Here is a 21211-nt window from a genome sequence, read left to right as displayed (position 1 = left end):
ATCTAACAACATTCCCCCTCTGAGCAACTAGAGAGTATAAAGAGGCCTAGCAGTGGGTTCCTTGCTGATCCATCCCTGCTCCTGTTCTGCAGTGGACACACAGACAGCAGGCCGGCCAGCCCACAGCCAGACAGCATGGTGAGCCAGGGAGGGGGACTAAGCCTGCAAACAAGGGGCCCCGTTGGCCTAAATGGCTGATGTGGGGGAAGCTTGGAGATCCAGATGTTCATGTAGACTACAGGGATGATTACAGGGCTAGAGTGTGTGATGAAGTGAAGAGAGGTGGAAAGAGAAGACTTCCAGCTGTGCTTTGGCTCCAAGCATGCTGGTTTAGGGGAGCATGCACAGGTGATAGGAAACGAAAGGACAATCTTTACCAGTGGAGGGTTTGAGCCAGGGCTGCTGAAGGGCTCTGAATTTTGGGGGTGGGGGATGAGGGTAAACAGGACTTGAGCAGTAAGCTTTTGGACATGTTCCCTAATGGCTGAAACTCCAGACCCTGAGCATTGCAAAGTGTAGATTTGTCCTTAGGCTCTGTTCCTTCCTCCCTGTTGGAGGGACTTGTCCTTCACAGAAGCTGCTGTTTACAGGCTTTCTGTCTTAGCCCTGCCCCTCCTGTTGCAACTTTGTCTGACCTAGTATTTCAGAAAGAGAACAACGGGAGAGGGAAGAGGAAGAAGAGGGAGTGTACCACCCACCTGCTGTGCTGTGCTGTCTGTTAACTGTCGCCCTGCAAGGCAGGATAGAAAAGAGAATGGTTGGAACTAGGTTTTCTCTTCTCTGAATATGCTTACTTTTGCTCCTGACCTTGAGCAGTGTTCTTAACCTTTCTGAAGGTCAATTCCAGCATCTGTAAAACAGAGATAATTAAAGCATTTACCTAAGGGGATTACTGTGAAGATTAAATGAGATGATGTAGGAGAAGCATATAATACAGTGCCTAGCATCTAATTTGTGCTTATTAAATAGGAATAAAACAACACACAAAGCCTACTGGGTAAAATATTATTCTACTTTTATCATCAGGGACTGGGGAAAGGATCTCTAGGTAAAGTGACTCATTGAATATCATCAAGGTCATGTCTCAAACCTGCTACCCCACAGTAGTAAGCATCTTTGTGTAGGCTGGCAGTTCCTGGGCCCAAGGTGGTAACAGGTTTCCTGGACAGAGCTCAGGCAGGCTCAGAGATGCAATAGCTGGGGCTGGCTTTTGGTAAGCACTGGGCAGAGCAAGTCAGTTCCCATTCTGGATCTGTATAGCATCCCTAAAGTCCTCCCAGATCAGCCATTATCTTCTATTATCTTGCAGCAGAAGTTGGGGGGTGGGAAATGCACACATTGTGTGCAACCTTTCATTCAACCCTCATAATTCTTCACTCTAGGTGAGGGCTCTTATTATTGCTCCCATTTCACAGGAGGAGGATGAGATTCTTACTAAAGACAAGTAGAGAAGTCACAGGGGTGGGTGGGATACAGACAATTAATAGATTAGTCCCAGTCACAAACAAATCATAAATCAATATCCTTGATGTGTTAAATTTTTAGAGAAAGTATCCTCATTAAAATTGTTTACTATTAAGCTGTCAGTGGTTCATGCCTATAATCTTAGCTACTTGGGAGGCTGAGATCTGGGGATCATGGTTCAAAGCCAGACTGGGCAAAAAAGACTTATCTTCAATTACTCACCAAAAAGTCAGGAGTGGAACTATGGCTCTGGTGGCAGCCTTGAGCAAAAGAGCTCAAAGACAGTGCCCAGGCTGAGTTCAAGCCCCAGGAGCATCACATGCACACGCGTGCGTGCGCACACACACACACACACTCATTCAGTATTTCAGCCATACAGAAAGGTGTGAGGAATAATGTAATGAACACCAGCTACCAAGCTTGGCAAATAGAATAATCCCATTGAACTATCTCCCTTCCTTACCAGAGAGAGCAATTATTCCAAATTCGGTATTAGTAAAGTTTCCCTTGCTTTCTTTAAATTTAATATCTTCCTTTGGTTTCCTTATCAATAGCTTGTCCCCACCCCCCACCCCCCAAAACATGGATGGATTATCATTCTGTGCCAGACTTGTCTGGTCCCCGTTTTGTTCCTTACTGCGGTGCTTAGTCACTGAGCAACGTTCTATTATCTTACATCTGCACACATCTAGTTTCCACAGGGTTTTGGCCTAGCCCCTACAGCATGTGCCTGTCAGTTCCCAAGGCCACCAATAAATGCTTAGACACAGGAGGTGGGATGAAGACAGCACAGTACAAGAATCTTGGCCATTAGCCAGAGAACCACTCAAGGAAGACAGACAGGAACCATGTCAGGCCATGATATGTTTCTAAGGCTGTTCTCTGCCCTTTGTCCGCTCAGCGTGAATGCATCTCAGTCCACGTGGGGCAGGCTGGTGTGCAGATTGGCAATGCCTGCTGGGAGCTCTACTGCCTGGAACATGGGATCCAACCTGATGGGCAGATGCCCAGCGACAAGACCATTGGAGGAGGGGATGATTCCTTCAACACTTTCTTTAGTGAAACCGGGGCTGGAAAGCACGTGCCTCGGGCCGTCTTTGTAGATCTGGAGCCCACTGTGATCGGTGAGTGGTGACTAGTCCTAAAACACAGGAAGTCTTACCCCACCACTGGAGGGTGCTGGAGTTAGTAATTATAGCCTCTCAGTTGCTGCAACAAACGAACTCCAGGTCAACATTGTCACTCAGCTCTGGAGTCACTAGGCTATCCCATATCCCTTTCTTGTCATTGGAAAACAGCCCCAGGGAGGGTGACCGCAGCAGCATTGCCGCCTCTCTGGGAGTAGACTTCTTGGTTCTCTGAGGCTTCTGTCCCAGATTGCAAAGGGAGGTGGGACTTAAAGCTGTGTTCATTGCAGATGAAGTTCGAACAGGAACATACCGCCAGCTCTTTCACCCCGAGCAGCTCATCACAGGCAAGGAAGACGCAGCCAATAATTATGCCCGAGGTCACTACACCATTGGGAAGGAACTCATTGATCTTGTGCTGGACCGGATCCGGAAGCTGGTGAGGGAAGGTGGAGAACTGGGGCAGGGAGGCCAGACTGGAAGAGGGGTGGCTTCAGCCCCTTCGAGAGCTGCCTGAATAAGAGGAAGTCTAGGACTAGTGTGGATGGGGAAGGAATTGGGGGGCTCCTTTAATTTCCATGATTTTCCAGTGCTAGGCTGAGCAACTCCTTGTGCAATCGTGATTATGGAGGTATATAAACAACCCAGAACACCACCTTTTATTATAGGGATGTAACTGAAAGCACCTATGAAAATTGAGGATCCAAAGAATGCTAGCCTAAGGCCCTATGACTGGTTTTGGTCCTAGATTGTGGATCTCAGTAGAGAATTGCTCTACAAATATCTGGTGTTAAATGGGGGGAGGGAAGGGTATGAAGCTGGATGGAATTGGCACATTACGATGATGAAGGTGATAGCTGGTTCAGAAGAACTATCTACAAATGAATTCAGAAGTTCACAGAGAGGATGAGGGACATGGAGGAGAAAGAATGTAACCTGACCATGTAGATCTCTTCTGCTCTTGGAAAAAGACATCCAAGGATTTAATGAAACTTGGAGAGACTTTGAAACAGCATGCTGATTCCTTCCTATGGGTCAGCTGTGCATCATACACCCCCTTTCTCTTCCCTTTCACTGCACAGGCTGACCAGTGCACAGGACTCCAAGGATTCCTCATCTTCCACAGCTTTGGAGGGGGCACCGGCTCTGGCTTCACCTCCCTCCTGATGGAACGGCTTCCGTTGACTATGGCAAGAAATCCAAGCTGGAGTTCTCCATCTACCCAGCCCCCCAAGTGTCCACAGCCGTGGTGGAGCCCTACAACTCCATCCTGACCACCCACACCACCCTGGAGCACTCTGACTGTGCCTTCATGGTGGACAACGAAGCCATCTACGACATCTGTCGCCGCAACCTGGACATCGAGCGGCCAACCTACACCAACCTCAACCGCCTCATCAGCCAAATCGTCTCCTCCATCACAGCTTCCCTGCGCTTTGATGGGGCCCTCAACGTGGACCTGACAGAGTTCCAGACCAACCTGGTGCCCTACCCTCGCATCCACTTTCCCCTGGCCACCTATGCGCCCGTCATCTCGGCAGAGAAGGCCTACCACGAGCAGCTGTCGGTGGCAGAGATCACCAATTCCTGCTTTGAGCCTGCCAACCAGATGGTGAAGTGTGACCCAAGGCACGGCAAGTACATGGCCTGCTGCCTGCTGTACCGTGGAGACGTGGTGCCCAAGGACGTCAATGCGGCCATTGCCGCCATCAAGACCAAGCGCAGCATCCAGTTTGTGGACTGGTGCCCCACGGGTTTCAAGGTTGGTATCAACTACCAGCCTCCCACTGTGGTTCCCGGGGGTGACCTGGCCAAGGTGCAGCGTGCAGTGTGCATGCTGAGCAACACGACCGCCATTGCTGAGGCCTGGGCCCGGCTGGACCACAAGTTCGACCTGATGTATGCCAAGCGGGCTTTTGTGCACTGGTATGTGGGTGAGGGCATGGAGGAGGGTGAGTTCTCTGAGGCCCGGGAGGATATGGCTGCTCTGGAGAAGGATTATGAGGAAGTAGGCATGGATAGTCTGGAGGGAGAGGAGGATGAGGAAGGAGATGAATACTAAGGAATCATGTGTACTTATCCTAAATAAAGTGCTAAGTCCTTATTGTCTGAAAGGTATCTTCTTTTGTTTTTCTTTGGGGGGGGGGGAAACACATGGGAGAAGGTTTCTCTTCCTTGAGAGAAAGGAAAGCTGGTGTCTTACCCTGGCTAACCAGAAGGCAAGTATCATTATAGATTTCATTAAACTGCAATTCTAGGGAGCAGAATAAGGATCAATGGAGAATAGTGGAAGGAAGGAAAATCCACCTCACAGAATACTCAGCTGAACAAACTATTATCTCAGGGTTATCCTTGGGTGAGTGGGTGGCTAAGCAGGGTGGGGTGAGGGAGTTGATGGTGGGAGAATTTATATCCTGGATCCATTCTTCTGTGTTAAACCTTTACCCTATCAATTACCACTTCCCCTGAACTTCTAAGCTTTGCACCTTTGTGCTACTGTCAACAGGAAATCTTGGGGGTGGAGAGGAGGCACTGTCAAGTTTTGAGCTCTAAAGTTGTACACTGTTAGGTAAACCAGTGCTGCAAAGGAACCAGAGAACAGAAAGCAACCCCTAGGGTGGTGAGATGCAGCTGGTGCTCACTGGTCCCTGCTGCAGTCTGGAGGTTTGTCTTCTCTATGCAGGATGTTTGGTGTAGGGAATTGAGAAACTGACAGTACATCAAAACTTAGTGGTAGTAATGAAGGGGGAATGGCTGGGGGATGAGCTCAGCTCTCATCAATGCTCACCACTTTAAAAAAAAAAAAACAAGAAGAGAAAAAAACTGACCTTCACGTTATATAAGCACAGCTTTAAGCTCCCTCTTCCAGTTGGATAGAAGTCCTCACATATGACTACGTCCTCACATATGAACGCCTACATTGCAGGGATGGTTTAACCTCCCCATTTCACACCTAGCAAAGTCTCCGTGTTGCTCTCAGCTCTCTCCTTCTGGAAATCTGTCCCCAAGCTTAGTGCCACTTCTCAAGATGAGAAGCTGGGGAAAATAACCTATCAGGAAGATGCTGTCACCCCTTGGGTTGGAGAAACCAAGGGATGAGGTGCGATACTAGAACCTGGGTGTTGGGGCCACTCACCAAGAGCTGGAACCACAGCATGAATAACCAGAGGAAGCTAGAGGGACCAAGGAGGAAAGGACATTGGTAGGATCAGAGGCAAGGAAGGGACAGGACGACCATCCAAGAAGCCACCAGCTTTGGAGGAAAGGGGAGAAAAAGCCTTGCTTTTCCCCTAGTCTCTCGTGATCTCTAGCCAGTTGTTCTGATGGGCTGATCCTGGACAGAAGCTAGTTGGCAAGGTACGGGGACCAGGACAAAGGATATGCTGTCTTACGAGGTACAGAACAGGGAGGTGGTGGTGCAGAATGGATTTCAGAGCAAACAATCAAATCACCAGCCTTCACTCCCAATAGGCCCTAGGATGTCATTTGGTTGCACTTCTCCTCCTCATTTGGTCCTCATTGCTTGTCTGTGTCACTCTTTCCCAACAAGTATGTTGTCCTAACTAAAGATTACAGTAGAAGGAAACATGTTGGTGGAGGGTTTACAGGAGCTTCTACCCTCTCTAGGAAATGTCTCTTCAGAGAAAAGGAGTAATCTCAATTCCTCTTTTAAGCTCAAATGATCAGAAAAGAAGCCTGAAGTCGATGTGTATGTAGAGAGAAATAATTAATTCAGAAAGCATTATTTATGCAAGGCCCTGAACTCAAGGCCTCTATCAAATTTTTTTTTTTTTTGGCCAGTCCTGGGCCTTGGACTCAGGGCCTGAACACTGTCCCTGGCTTCTTTTTGCTCAAGGATAGCACTTGAGCCACAGCGCCACTTCTGGCCGTTTTCTGTATACATGGTGCTGGGGAATCGAACCCAGGGCTTCATGTATACGAGGCATGCACTCTTGCCACTAGGCCATATTCCCCAGCCCCAAGGCCTCTATCACTTGAGCAACGTATCCAGCTTTATTTTTTAAGTAAATAATAGCTTATTCTGTGCCAAATATGAGTAGATATGGACTGGGAATATAGGTTCATGCTACTTTGAGAGAAATGTTCAAATAAGAGCATATTAAGAAATGCATTTTGGCTGAATAGACTAATCAACTTTTTTTCTCATTAAAAGAGCCAAATTGGACTGGGAATATGGCTTACCAGTAGAATGCTTGCCTTGCATGCATGAAGATCTGGGTTCGATTCCTCAGTACCACATAAACAGAAAAAGCTGGAAGTGGTGCTGTGGCTCAAATGGTAGAGTGCTAGCCTTGAGCAAATAGAAGCCAGGGACAGTGCTCAGGCCCTGAGTCCAAGCCCCAGGACTGGCAAAAAAAAAAAAAGAGTCAAATTATGAATCTCCATCTATCTGACTTTTGTGTCTCTCTCTCTCCCTCACCTGGTTTCCAATTTGGGGAAAGATGGTTACTTCCCTTCAAACTCTTAAGAAATTGGTTTCAATTACTGAGTACTTGCTTGTGCAGGGTCCTGTAACCACATTACCTTGTTTCACTCTGAGGTCAACATGGTTGTTTTATCTACTGCAAGGGATGCTCCATGGGAACAAGGCCTTGTTCCTCACTCCCCTACTGCTGTACCAGGTGCTCAGTATTTGTTGAAGAAGGTTGTTGCGTGAATGTCTTTTCTTCCCCCTTTCTTCTTCTTTTTCTCGAGGTCCAAGACTGGGACTTGAACTCAGTACCTGCATGTAATTTTGCTCATTAGCTAGCACTCTACCAATGAAGCCACACTTCCGACCCCATGAATGTCTCTATTTTATAGATGTCGAGACAGGAGCTCCAGTGAATGGAGAGGCCACGCTTCAAATCCAGGTCTGCCTGACCTAACACTTGTGCCACTGTTCTTCCCCTCTACTGGCCACGCTTTCCCATCCTGCTCATGGTTCCAAGCACCCATGCAGCCTGTCAGGTGTCCAATGCCCAGACAGTGACTCAGGTGCCCCGAGGGCAGGGAGGGGGTGTGGCTCAACACTCCTGTGCTCAGGCTTTGGGGTGGAAGGCATGGGGAGTGGCAGGAGGCAGGGTGCCTGAACTGGGGCAGAGGATTCTTTGGGGACAGATCTTGGACTTGGGAGTGCCCTTTGGAAGGGTTTCTGACATCTCACAGGAGGTAGATTGAGGCTGGGATGGAGGACTGAGAGTCAGGTAGGAACATCACCCGCCAAGCTGGCTGGTATCCAGAGAGGCAGCCCATGTTTCCTTCTGTCTTTGGTTCCGAGCAGCCCACCCTGGTGGCTCTATGGCTATTTCCTCCCAGATCACAAGACTTCACAGCTAACACTCCTGCCGGCGTGCCCAGGCATGACCAAGTTGGGGTGTGGGTATGGGAGGTGGCAACTCAACCTCCTGGGCACTCAGACGCACCAAGCAGCCTGGCTCCTGGGGACTCACTCAATGCAGTGGAATGCTTTTATCCCTGATGCTTCTAAAGCCAGGGTACAATTACCTCCTGCAGGCACACAAGAGACATGTTCCCAGTCCTGGATCCCATCCAACCAATTTATTCCTTCATCTCTGCTCTGTCAGAAAACATGCCTGTCTCCAAAGCTGTGTCTCTCTCCCTTTCTTCCTGGAACACCACCACCGCTGCTTGTCTCAATGCCATTATACCTTCCAGCTTAGGTCACAGCCATGCAGAACCTATCCCGCCCCTAGGAGTTCTCCCTCACTGGATTCCCTGGGCCTCCTGCCGCCTGTCACTATCATTCATTTGGTACTGGGCACATGCTGCCTTTTATAAGAAGCATGTGGCTTCTTGTGATTGTCTAAATTTCCCAACTAGACATTTAGGTTTCTTGATGTATATCTGAACTAGCATGTACATTTCCAAAAGATATCTAAGAAATTTATGAACAAGAATAAAATTTCATGTCATTTCCCTCTTGGTAGCCATCTCTATAAACTTGTTTGGTAGTAATCTAGTACATCTACATATACCTTAAAATATTTTTTTGTTGTGCCAGTCCTAGGCTTGAACCCAGGGCCTCTTGCTCTTGCTTGGCTTTTTCACTCAAGACTGGTGCTCTATCACTTGAGCCACATCTCTACTTCTGGCTTTTTGATGGATAATTGGAGATAAGAGTCTCTTGGATTTGCCCAGGCTAGCTTTATTTATTTATTTATTTATTTATTTATTTATTTGGCCAGTCCTGGGGCTTGGACTCAGGGCCTGAGCACTGTCCCTGGCTTCTTTTGCTCAAGGCTAGCACTCTGCCACTTGAGCCACAGCGCCCCTTCTGGTCATTTTGGGTATATGTGGTGCTGGGGAATCGAACCCAGGGCCTCATGTATACGAGGCAAGCACTCTTGCCACTAGGCCATATCCCCAGCCCCCAGGCTAGCTTTAGATTTCAGCCTTCTGAGTGCCTAGAATTACAGTTGTAAGCTACAGATGCCCAGCTCATCTACATATATCTAATGTGCATACATACACATTTAGTGTACACTTTGTTCTACAGCTCATTTGGTCACTTAATAGTCTAAAAGATACATGTAACAGCACCTCACTCTTTTGAGTGAAATATTCCATCAAATAGAATCATCTCTTATTTCTCCCATCTCTCATTTAACCAGTCTGCTAACAACAGATATTTATATTGCTCTAATCTGTTGCTATTAAAAAAAAAGAATGCTGAAACCCTGTTACTTCTTCCTTTGCATACACATGCAACCATAAATTCTTAGATTTGGAATTGCTGGGTCAAAGGCTACCCTTTTAATTTTATTGTATTCCATGTTACCTTCTTTAGAAATTATAATAAAGGGACTGGGAATATGGCTTAGTGGCAAGAGTGCTTGCCTTGTATACATGAAGCCCTGGGTTCGATTCCCCAGCACCACATATATAGAAAATGGCCAGAAGTGGCGCTGTGGCTCAAATGGTAGCGTGCTAACCTTGAGCAAAAAGAAGCCAGGGACAGTGCTCAGGCCCTGAGTCCAAGACCCAGGGCTGGCCAAAAAAAAAAAAAAGAAAAAAAAAGAAAAGAAAAAGAAATTATAATGAAGTATCTGACCTCCTGCTGCAAGTGCTCACAACTTTACATATACAATGTATTCAATTTTCTGTTTGTGTCCCAGTCCTGGGGGCTTGAACTTGGCCTAAGCACTGTCCCTGAGTTTCTTTTGTTCAATGCTAAGCACGCTTACCACTTGAGCCACAGCTCCACTTCCAGGTTTTTGGTGTGTGTGTGTGTGTGTGTGTGTGTTTTTTTTGTAGTTTATTGGAAATAAGATTCTCTTGGACTTTCCTGTTCAGGCTGGCTTCCAAACAGAATTCTCAGGTTTCAGCCTTCTGACTAGTTAGGATTACAGGTGTAAGCCAGCAGCTTGTATTGATCACTCTTAATCTTAAGTAAAATGACATTTTGTTGCAGATTTTGGTTATCTTTTCATGTATTTCATGTATTCTGTGAGCTGTCTGTGCCCTTTGTCCAGTTAAACAATTACTTTGGGTCTAGCTCCGCATACATGTGTAGCTCAGCCTACATGTATGTTGCCTAGCATATTTGAGGCCCTGGGTTTAATCCTCAGCACTGAAAAAAATGCATGATCTGCCTTTTCCTATTAATTTGAATTTCTTTGCAAATAAATGAATCTCATCTGCTAGATGTGTTTCTTGTCATTTCCACTGATTGCCATTTGGGTTTTTGTTTGTTTGTTTTCTGTTTATGTGGTGCTGAGGAATTGAACCCAGGGCTTCATGCATGCTAGGCAAGCACTCTACCACTAAGCCACATTCCCAGCCCATTGATTGACATTTGTCTATGTCACAACAAGGTACTACATTGTCATCTCCTTGACATAGGGACTAGAATGACATAGGAGCTGTTTGTTCTGTTTTGTTTTTTGGTAGGGTTTCACTGTGTACCCCAGACTGGCCTGACTCCTGACTCTTCTACTGTAGGCAGGAATGACAAGCCTGTAATTTTCTTTTTTGCCAGTCCTGGGGGTTGAACTCTGAGCCTGGGTACTGGCCCTAGGCTCCTTTTGCTCAAGGCTAGCACTCTACCAATTGAGCCACAACGCCACTTCAAAAACTTTTTCTGTGATTAATTGGATATTAGAGGCTTGTGGACTTCCGACCTGGGCTGAGAAAAGGAAGGAGAAAAAGGTATAAGCCAGTTTGCAATCACAGCTATGCAGGAGCTGTGTGTGATTTGGGAGATCATGGCTTGAAGCCAGCTTGAGCATATACTTGAGACCCCTTCAGTGGTGTGTACCTGTAGGCTACAACAGGAAGCCTAGAAGAGGCAGATTTCAGTCCAGGCACTTGCCTGGATAGGAAATGAAACCCTACCTCAAAATAAGCAGCACAGAAAAGACCTGGAGTTGTGGCTCAGCTTTATACCACTGTAACAAGCATAAGGCTCTTCATCAAAAAGAGAGGGAGAGGAAGAGAGGAGAGAGGGAGAGAAAGGGAGGTAGGAAAGTGGGGGGGGGGAGAGAGAAGAAAAGAGAAAAGAAAGCACTTATTGGGATTTTCTTTTGTGGTCATTGTGAGCGATTGCTTTTTCCTGTACTTAGGTTCACATTCTTCCTCTGTTCTAAAACTTTGACATCTAGCCTTGACAATCATAGTATGTTTTATTTTCCTGAAGGGGGAATAACTTATAATGCTGTTTAGTTTTGTACTATTGGTGTGTTGGTGAATTTTTAAACTGTGTGCTAACTGCAATAAATTATATGAACCGACAAAAAAAAAAAGCACTGAGACTTGAAAAACTTTGAACTAACCTACTTTCCTCTTATACCAAACCTAAGCCCTCAGTGTTTGTATCCATCAGGACTCTTATTGTAAACAGTAGACACGAATTCTTTCAAATTAAAAAAAAAGCAACAAAATACACCCCCCCCCCAAAAAAAAGTAAAACAACCTACATGAAGTTAGCAACACATGGGATAGAATATATCAATATGACATTGAGAAAACAAGGTCACCACACAGGTAGGCACCTAAGGAAGCTTGGTATCCAGAGTGAAAGGTCAGGGTAAAGGCGACCTACAGATACTATGTTCCACTCTGTCTTGACCACCTTCCCTCAGTAGAAACTGAGGCAATTCCTCCTCCAGACACTAGGGGCTGCGGCAAAGCCCACGGCAATCATCACCATATAGAATTAAACTCTCAACCACCCACACCTGCTTCCCTCGATCTTGCTCCAGATTGAAGGTCCTAGTTAGCAGTGCTTTGTTTTTTGTTTTTTTTTTTTTCCTTATCTACATACACCCTTAAATCCAGGAATTCTGGAAGAGTTTCAGGCTTCGTGGTGGTAGATGGCCTACCACCCACCCATTAGGGCCCATGCAATGGAAATGCTCCAAATGTAAGCAGGAGGTTCAGATTAAGGGCAGCCAGGAAATCAGGACAAATACATACTGGCTGCTCCCACATCCCACTCAAGCTCTTCTCTTTGATGTAGTGTCCCAGGCCACCCACTCTGAAACACCTTTCTGGATTCATGTGACCATTACTCCTTGCAGTCAATTGTGATGCCAGAGGGGACTGCTAATAACACCACCTAATATGTACTATGCTTCATTGGACTTTCAAGCAACCCTAGGTGTAACTAATGTTTAGGAAGAAAGAAATCCTCATAGCTTCCCCAAGTAACACAGCAGTGCCAGCTTGCAACCTGTTCCCAAAGCCCTGGGGTTCCCAATGGGCTATACTGATGGGCTACTATCAAGTTCCATGTCGGTGGAGGCAGAAATTGGGCCACATTCTCTCTTCTTTCCTCTCCACTGACTCCTTGTATTGGCCAGATGGTATACAGCCGGAGCCATCTCCAGAAGGTTCTCTTGTCTCCTGAGGTCTGGACCTCACGAGAATCATTTTGTGATGGAATGGGCCTACTCAGGATTAGCGGAGAAAGAAACCCTTTGAATCTGGGTATTTTCTGGCTTATTATCTCCTTTAACCTAACACTCTCAAATGTGTCACAATTGTCACCAAGAGGTTCCTTACTTAAGTCATCCAATGGCTATCGCTGAACCCTGACTAGTGTCCTATATACATAGGGGTGGGGGAGGGCACAATTCTAGTCCTGCCTGTGAAATCCGCATCCTAGAGGAGGGAGGCAAATGATAATCAACTAAAGGCTAATTTGTGGCCTTGACAAGCGTGGATGAAGGGACCGCCCGGGAGGAAGATGCTATAAAAAGCAGGTCTGACCTACTCTGGGCAGCCAGGGCAGCCTCTGTGGAGGAGCTGGAGCAGGGATGTGAAGGAGGGAGGGGTGGGGAGCGAGGCCCAGGGGAGTCCCAGCCGAGTCCCGGCGGTGATGGCCGTCTCCGGTGAGTACCCGCGGACCCTCTGAGGAGGGGTCGGGGGTGAGGGTGGGGGGAGCGTCACCAGGGGCCGGCCGCCCGGCTCGTGGAGCCGAGGAGGCGGCTTCGGCGTGGGCCGGCGTGCGTCACGCGCGTGAGGGACGGAGCGGGCCGCGGCCTCCCCCACCCCTGCCGGCCCCCCCCCCCCCACCTCCAGGCATGACGAAGCGGGACTGTACGCCCCAGCCGGCAGGCTCCGCCCCCATCTCCCAGCAGCCCCTGCCGCGGCCCTCCCCGGAGCGGCGGGCCCCGCGGGCGTCTCGCCGGCTCTAGTAGTTTCCGTGCCGCTGACGCACGCTTGCGCGTACAGCTGGGCCCGGCGCGTCCTACGCAGCCGCCGCCGCCGCCGCCGCCGCCGCCGCCGCCGCCGCCGCGCGAGCCGCCGCGCTGTCGGTGCCAGACGGTTCCCCGTGGGGGGCAGCAGGGGCGGGACTCCCGGCAGGGGAGGTGCGGCCTGGGCTCCGTCCCGCTGCTGGATTGGGGGAGCTGCGATAGAGCCCTCCCGGCCGGCGCCCCGATAGCCCCGGGCACCGGCTTGCGGTGTGTGGGCGGGGGGTGGGGGGGTCAGATAAGGCTGCGGGTGGAGCTCGGGCACCGGCTGCACGTCCGGCCTCGAAGGCCCCGCTTCTGCTTGTACACGTCTCCCGCACCACCACCACCACCACCACCGCCGCCGCCACCACCTCTCCTTCCTGGAGAGCGGGGGCCACTGCCGCGGCGAGGGGCTGCTGCGGTGCCTCCCACCTTCCTCCTTCTCTCCTCTAGCCCGGAGGAGGCTCGCCTGACGACGGCCAGGTTGCCATGGCATCCTACTACGAGATTCTCGACGTACCGCCCAGCGCGTCCGCCGATGACATCAAGAAGGCGTAAGTGTTTCTCCACCGGGCTTCAGGAAATCGCTCACCCCGCCCCCGCCACCTAGCACCCGGGGTTGGGGTGGGGGAGGAAGGGGGACCCCTGGAGAGAAGGAGCTAGTCCTGAGCGGGAAGGGGAGCTAGCAGATGCCCTCTGGGGATCCTTATCCTGTTCCCTGAGCCAGGGTCACCTCCCCCTCTGTGCCCCCCCCCCCCAATCCAGTCAGCCCCAGGGAGGGCTCAGTACATGCAATCCTAGCCCCTGGCTCCAGGGGAGAGAGAAAACTCCGTGGGAGATGGCCATCTTTGGTGGACTGGAATCCCAGCCAGGGCAGGAGGATGGTGGGGTAGGGGAGAATGAGTGTTCATTTCAGGTGGGAAATGCCTTTGCTTTGCTGACCCTCCTCCCTCCACCACACTGATTCCTGCAGGTACCGGCGGAAGGCTCTTCAGTGGCACCCGGACAAGAACCCGGATAATAAAGAAGTGGCTGAGAGAAAATTTAAGGAGGTGGCCGAGGCCTATGAAGTGCTGTCTGACAGTAAGGCCTGGGGGTCAGGCAAGGCCCCGACACACCCCCTTCACTTCATGCCCCATCTCACTCCTTCCCAAAGCCAGGCATCTGCCACCTCGGTCTCATTCATGGTGGTTGTTTTTCTTTTTCCAACCTAACGTTTCAAGTGTCCTCTCCAGCAGGGCCAGTGAAGAGCTGTGGGGAAGGGAGCACGGCAGATAACCATGTGATTAAACTTCCTCCGTGTCTGGCCTCCATGGGTTCATGGAGATAAAGACATGGAGGTTAGGATGGAGATAATCACAGCCTTCCTGCCAAGCAGGCTTTATCACTCCCATTCTACAGACAGAGAAACTGAGGCTGAGAGAAGTGAAATAACTTGCTCGACGTTACATGGAGCTAGAATATAAATCCAGATATTTTATTTTCTTGTGGTGCCAGGGATCAAATATACATACATATGTACATACATACATACATACATATGCCCTTGCCTATGTATGGGCACATATATGTATGGATGTATTTGTGTGAATATATATGCATACACACGTGTCCATGTAGTACTGAGGTTTTTAACTCAACCCCTTATACTTACTGTCTGTAGCTCTAGGCAAGGGAATTACCACTGACCTATATCTCTAGTGTCAGATCTGTCTTTTCACTCATTGGAAAATATTCTGGTCTGTTGTAGTGGTGTGTGCCTCTAATCCTAGTACTTGGAAATTAGAGGCAGAAGTATTTTGAGTTAGAGGCCAAACAAACATGCCAGGCACTTGTTGGGTACTGGAAAAACAGTAAGGACACGCAGGCACTCCCTTCATCTGAGAGTGCATCATGTTCTGGTCAAGGAAGACTGATGCTAGCCATATATCTACACAGACAGGGTCACAGGAGAGCCGCAGAATGACACACTACAGATGTTTTTGTTATGCTTACAGAAGGACTCTCTTAGGAAGGGATTTAGACTAAGCTGTTATTAATAACAGTAGTAACTGCCTGACATTTATTGACTTTTTATGGAGTGGGGGATTGAACACAGGGCCTCACACAGGCTACGCAAGTGCTCTGCATTGAGCTATACCCTCAACCCCTAGCTGACATTTGTTGAACACTTACTGTGTATCAGGTACTATATTAAGCTGTTTGGGTGCATTGTCTCAGTTCTCACAACAGCCTTATGTAGGTACTGGTTAGTCTCTAGGCAGTCTCTGAGGCTTATTCAGGCCTGAAAGGAAGGCCGTCATCCCAGGAGGAGGGAGATGTGATCAGGTCTCTTTTTTCCAGAGCATAAACGGGAGATTTACGACCGCTATGGCCGGGAAGGACTGACCGGGGCAGGTAGGTGGAGTGACAGGAATGGTGTGGGGTTTGGGGAGGTGGGGTAGGGGAGGTTTTTGTGTAAGTGCTTTCTCTGAGGCTCCTGGCCATGCCTTAACGTGAGCTCCCGTAGCTGAGAGCCAGATGTACAGCAGAGCCCCCTCCTCATCCTGTCTCTTAAAGGAACTGGTCCATCTCGGGCAGAAACTGGTGGGGGCGGGCCTGGCTTCACCTTTACCTTCCGAAGCCCCGAGGAAGTCTTCCGGGAATTCTTCGGGAGTGCAGACCCCTTTTCCGAGCTCTTTGGTGAGTAAACTCAGGAGGGCTCCAGATGTCTTAATCCCTCCCTTCCCCCCCCCCACCCCTTAGAGTTATTCTCCATCAGCTGGGGAGCCTTGGAGGTTAAGAGGGAAGTGGAATTCCACCAGCTGAAGATTTGGTGTCATGGGCATGAGTCCAGCAAGAGCTAGGACAGAAACTCACACATGCCAGAACCCACATGACCTACTAGTGATACTTCACAGACTGGCCTTATTAAATGACAACAAGAACACATTGTTAGGCCTCCACAACAACAGCCACCATGGGAGCAAGCCGGAAAGCATCATGTGACAATGATGGTTGCATTGCACAGAAAAAAACAACATTTTGGGGGACAATTAATTTGGGTCTAGTATTTTATACCCCCTAATCTTAACGCATCCTGAGAGATGAGTAATTGTAATCCTCATTTACAGGTGAGAAAATGGAGGCACATGGCAGAGATAGGACTCCTCTCTGCTCCTGCCTGTCCTCCTGTCGTACTTTTCTTCTTCCTATAGGGAAGGAGCCACCTGCCCTTCCTTCCCCCTCCTTTCCCTGCTTCCTTCCTTTGTACCTTGTTGTACACAGAACTAACCAGTGAGGGTTTTCATTTACAACATTAAAAAGGAATTTACATGTGGGAGTGTAGCTCAAGAAGTGGAATGTTTGCCTGTCATGCAGGAGGTCCCAGCACTACAAACTAAGTTATAAATAAGCCCAATCAAAAATGGCAAAAAACCAGAAATGTTCCCAGTTGTTTAGCGCCTTGTATTTCTAGACTTAAAAGCAAGACTCACATGTATTTTGGAGGAAGTCTATAAATGGCTAATGAACCTCCTGACTTGTTGCAGATGAGCTGGGCCCCTTTTCAGAGCTGCAGAACCGGAGTGCTCGACGCACAGGCCCTTTCTTTGCCTTCTCTTCCTCCTTTCCTGGGCCCTCTGGTAAGCACTGTCCCTTTCCATTCTTTGTAAGGTCTGATTCCTGGAACCCCTGGTGTCAGTTTATCTTTTTTGCTAGCCTGCCTTCTGTGTGTAGAGCTCTGCCTCCTGGTGGGTCTGGAAGCCAGTGAGGTTCCTGGCCTTTGGTAACTATAGCAGGTGGTGCACAGCCTTGTCTAACAGCCTCTCCTCTGCCTCCTTTGTCCCAATGCCAGAATTCTCCTCCTCATCTTTCTCCTTCAGCCCTGGGGCTGGTGCTTTCCGCTCTGTTTCTACGTCCACCACTTTTGTACAAGGACATCGCATCACAACACGCAGGTGAGCGCTTCTCCTAGGGCTGTTCAGGTAGAGAGGTCTGGGATGAGAGGTGGAGAGATGAGTTCTTTGCAAACAAAAGTATGTCCTTCCCACTGTTGGTGGCCAGAACCTGGACTGGTCTCTGCTTAATAATTGTGCTCTTTCTTGCAGAATCATGGAGAACGGGCAGGAGCGGGTAGAGGTGGAGGAGGATGGGCAGCTGAAGTCAGTCTCGATCAATGGTGAGGAGAGGTTCCAGCACCCAGGCCTTGCAGGAAGCCCCATCCCCAAACAGCTCCTCCTGAGATGCTTCGGGCTGGGACTTAGGGAATGACAGTCACAAGCCAGACTCCACTATCTATGGAGGTAGTGAGCAGAGGGCTCTCAGAGGGCCCAGCGAAGTACCACCATCATCAGTGGAATAACTTAGACTTGCAAAGCATTTTACTGATTTTCAAGCACACGCGTATATACTGCATTTTCTTCACTCTTACTACATCTGGGTAATAAGCACACTTGATGGTATTTGCTCAATTTTTATTTGCCAAGACAGCTGCAGTACGGTTAAGTGATCCCTCACCCTCCCTACCAAATAATTTGTAAGGTAAGCCTAGACTCAAGCTTAGGATGCGGGATTCTTGGAGCAGAACTATTCCTACCACACCATAGTGCCCAGGATTGTCTACCTTGACTGCCCTCACCTGGCTTCCCTGCCGAAGCCGAGAGCTCTGAGCTGAGTACATACTGGTCTTAGTTTTTTTTTTTTTTTTTTTTGGCCAGTCCTGGGGCTTGGACTCTGGGCCTGAGCACTGTCCCTGGCTTCTTTTTGCTCAAGGCTAGCACTCTGCCACTTGAGCTACAGCACCACTTCTGGCCATTTTCTGTATATGTGGTGCTGGGGAATCGAACCCAGGGCCTCATGTATATGAGGCAGGCACTCTTGCCACTAGGCCATATCCCCAGCCCTGGTCTTAGTTTTTAATCATGTGTGCATGTAGATGATGACATCATTTCTTTGAGGATCTTTGTCAAGGAGAGCCAGCTGTTAGCTGGTAGAGCTGAGCACCTCCTTGCTTCCTGTGTCCTAACGCATCCATGCCAGTTCTAAAGAGAGCCTTAAGAGGTCAGGCTCATTCTGATCCTGTGAGGTGGCCTGGCAGGATGTCTTGCCTTGCGTCTGGGGCCTCAGTGGTGGGCTGTACCTTTTGCAGGTATCCCAGATGACCTGGCACTGGGCTTGGAGCTGAGCCGTCGTGAGCAGCAGTCACTCACTTCCAGGTCCGGAGGCACACAGGTCCAGCAGACCACTGTCACACGTCCCTATGATGGAGACCTTTCTGAGGATGAAGACTTGCAGCTTGCCATGGCCTACAGCTTGTCAGAGATGGAAGCAGCTGGGCAGAAGCCCGCAGGTGGGCGGGGGGCACAGCAACAATGCCAGGGGCGGCCCAGGGCCCAGCACCAAGATCCCAGCACAGGGGGTACCTATGAGGGTACAAGGGGTGAAGCAGTCAAACCCACTCCATCACCAGAGGAGAAGGCCTCTCGCTGCCTCATTCTCTGAACAACTGGCCCAGCCCAACCTGCTTCAGATTGTGACTCTAGGTCCAGCTTCCTGTCAGGAAAGCAGAGCGGAGAGTGGCCTGAGTTGCAGGATCCTGACTCTGTCCTTCCAAGTTTCCCTTCTAGACCTGCTACCCTCCAGAGTGTGGACCTGGGGTTTGCTGTGTTCAGCCCAGGGCTGATGGGTGAAACCCAGGGTGATGGTACCAGGGAAGGGAAAGGGCCTGAGGAGCCTAGTTGCATTTATTGGATGGGATGTTTCTGAGGAGCTAGTGGTTTGGGTTGGGCCTTTTGTGCCCACAGTCCTCTGCCACCTGTGTTGCTGATGGGGTCAAGGAAGGAGGACTTGGCCTAGGGTGCTCTGAGCCGAAGTTGGCAGCTACCCCCGGGAGTAGTGCCGGCCGACTCCTTGCAAGTCTGCTCTCCTTGTCCAGCTGTAGACCTGTCCACCCCTGGTTTCTGTGCAGTATTGAGCTCTGGTCATCTCTTTGTTTCTTCTCTGGTGCTGCTTTCCCTCCTCTCACTGTGCTCTCTGCAACTCCCTGTGGACTGCATTGCTTGCTTGCTTCCATTGCTACGTGGCTTAGGACTCCCTTCCTTTCCTGAGAAGCCTCAGTGTGCCCAACAAGATGCCAGGGCCAGTGGGCAGGTAGCCTCTCAGCCAATCAGAGCTGGGACTGGAGTCTATTCCTCTTTCCTCTTGCTGCCTCAGCCCACTCTGGCCATGGGACTAGGCAGAGGTGAAGCTGGTTACCCCTGAACACGTGCAGTAGGGCCAGGGTGACCCAGAGGAAAGTCTAAGTGGGGACTGTATCCTGTATTACTTCTCCACCATGCATCAGGGTTCAGGGAGAGGCCACAGGACCAGTCCAGGTGTGCATGCTTGGCTCCATCTTTCACGGCTTGCCCCTGACCCTTTCTCCTGTCACCCGTCCCTGCTCTCTCCCCAGATGTGTTCTGAGCTGGATGCCCTGGATCCAGAGTTGCCGCACAGTTCCAACAGGACAGCGCCCTCCCCCATGTGCTGGGAGGGAACACTCCATTCCTCTCCTTCACCCTTGCTGGACATACAGCCGGGGCCTGGGTGGTGGGTGGGGCCAGTTGGGAGGCATCAGTAGTCTCAGCCTTGAAACTCCCTCCCCTAGGTGTTTGTTGCTGTCTCTTGGGGACTACATGTCCCAGAATGCAATGCATCAGGGCTCATCTCTGATAGATTGTGCCAGGGGAAGTGGTGTGTGGTTAGGGAGCTGTGCTTCTTGGGATTTGTAGTCCCAGCCCTAGGAGAGCGCTTGTGTTTTGATTTGTACTGGTAGGGGTGGTGAGAACGTGGATGAAGGGGGAATGATTGGAACCTCAGTTCCCCTGACACCTCTTGCTTGCCCCAAGGTCAGAGTGGGCAGACCAGAGGCCTGCAGCATGTGGTACAGGTTCTTTTGTCAACAGCCTGGGGTCTGAGGAGCACTCCAGGGAGGCAGATTAGACAGGGCATGACCCCTGGAGGCTGATGGCTGTGGGCCGGCAGAGCTTGGAGGGGAAGGCTGCCCTGGTGGGGGTGTATGTGGCTGGGGACTGCATGCAATGGGAACACCAGGCATGCTGCTGCTTGAATGGCTTTCTTTGGTCTCTGACCCTGCTGCCCATTCTTTCTCTCCATCACCATAGATGAGCGCCTCTCCTCCTCCCTGCCTGGGGAGCCCGAGGCCAGGGAGGGTACTGGTGGAGCCAGGTGTTGCCAGACCCTGTAACATTGAGCCTCAGAGAGCTATCAAATCCAGCTGGGCTGAGCTCAGACTAAGGGAAACGAAGTCAATAAAGCTGAGTTTTGAGAGCTCTGCCCCTCCCCCGCCCTGCGTTCTTGTGTTTTCCTCTTTTCCAAGGTGGAAAAGGGAGGGAAGGACCCTGTGGGGAGAGTGGATGGCTTCTCGGGCCTCACACTTCATGCCCAAGCACCCGGAGGTGCCAGCCTTGCCTATAGGCAGCAGAGGCCTCCTCCAAGTATGTTGGCACCTCAGTCACTCATGTTCTTGACCTTCACCTCTTAGGAGCCCACAGCTCTGCAGCAGATGGTCCCCTCACGAAGGGACCCACCCTCCAGGGCTCTGCAGCACAGCTAGGACTGGACCAAGTTAAGGCTTGATCAAAAGCATGGAGCCACAGGAAGCTGTTAACCCATGTGAACCTTTAAACCAAGCCTCAGATGGGGGCGTCAGCTCCTCACAGGTCTTCCCACCTCATACCCAGTGTTGTAAGCCAGGGACACGTGGAAAGGCCATAGCTTCATCGAGGCTCAGGGGAAAAGCAGAGCCATTTCCTCCCACTCCCACCCCAGACACAGGGACAAACACCTCAAGTGTACCTGCTGCAGCACAGGTAAGTGGACCCCATACTTACGTATTTCAGGTAAAAGAACTAGTGTTTTTCTCAAAGCAGAGCAGCAGCC

The 21211-nt window shown here is 50.0% G+C and overlaps 1 protein-coding gene and 1 pseudogene across 3 annotated transcripts; both read left to right on the top strand.

The window, feature by feature from the left end:
• Positions 1–4705, top strand: LOC125350279 (annotated as a pseudogene).
• An 8521-nt stretch (positions 4706–13226) lies between these two features.
• On the top strand, positions 13227–20599 carry Dnajb2 (DnaJ heat shock protein family (Hsp40) member B2). 3 transcript variants are annotated; one of them, XM_048344699.1, is made up of 9 exons: positions 13227–13251; positions 13745–13845; positions 14265–14374; positions 15635–15688; positions 15851–15973; positions 16822–16914; positions 17127–17229; positions 17380–17450; positions 18420–19715. In XM_048344699.1, exons 2-9 carry the CDS (start codon positions 13781–13783, stop codon positions 18770–18772), a joined length of 972 nt encoding a protein of 323 aa, XP_048200656.1. In that variant the 5' UTR covers positions 13227–13251; positions 13745–13780; the 3' UTR covers positions 18773–19715. The 3 variants fall into 3 exon arrangements, with proteins under 3 accessions (XP_048200656.1, XP_048200657.1, XP_048200658.1); XM_048344700.1 differs by lacking the exon at positions 13227–13251 and having other exon boundaries at positions 13552–13845; positions 18420–18630; positions 18661–19715; XM_048344701.1 differs by lacking the exon at positions 13227–13251 and adding an exon at positions 19722–20599 and having other exon boundaries at positions 13561–13845; positions 18420–18620.
• Positions 20600–21211: the final 612 nt, after the last annotated feature.

This window comes from Perognathus longimembris, chromosome 4 (genome assembly GCF_023159225.1).
Source record: "Perognathus longimembris pacificus isolate PPM17 chromosome 4, ASM2315922v1, whole genome shotgun sequence".
In the NCBI taxonomy this organism is placed as follows: Eukaryota; Metazoa; Chordata; class Mammalia; order Rodentia; family Heteromyidae; genus Perognathus; species Perognathus longimembris.
The sequence above is the reverse complement of the archived record's forward strand: the minus strand, read 5'-3'. Positions and strand labels throughout refer to the sequence as shown.

Excerpts from the sequence above, each read along its gene's own strand:
- Dnajb2 (XM_048344699.1), top strand. The coding sequence starts at position 13,781 with ATGGCATCCTACTACGAGATTCTCGACGTACCGCCCAGCGCGTCCGCC. Across the intron at positions 14,375-15,634 it reads CTATGAAGTGCTGTCTGACA|AGCATAAACGGGAGATTTAC; the intron begins GTAAGGCCTGGG and ends TCTTTTTTCCAG. Across the intron at positions 15,689-15,850 it reads GGAAGGACTGACCGGGGCAG|GAACTGGTCCATCTCGGGCA; the intron begins GTAGGTGGAGTG and ends TGTCTCTTAAAG.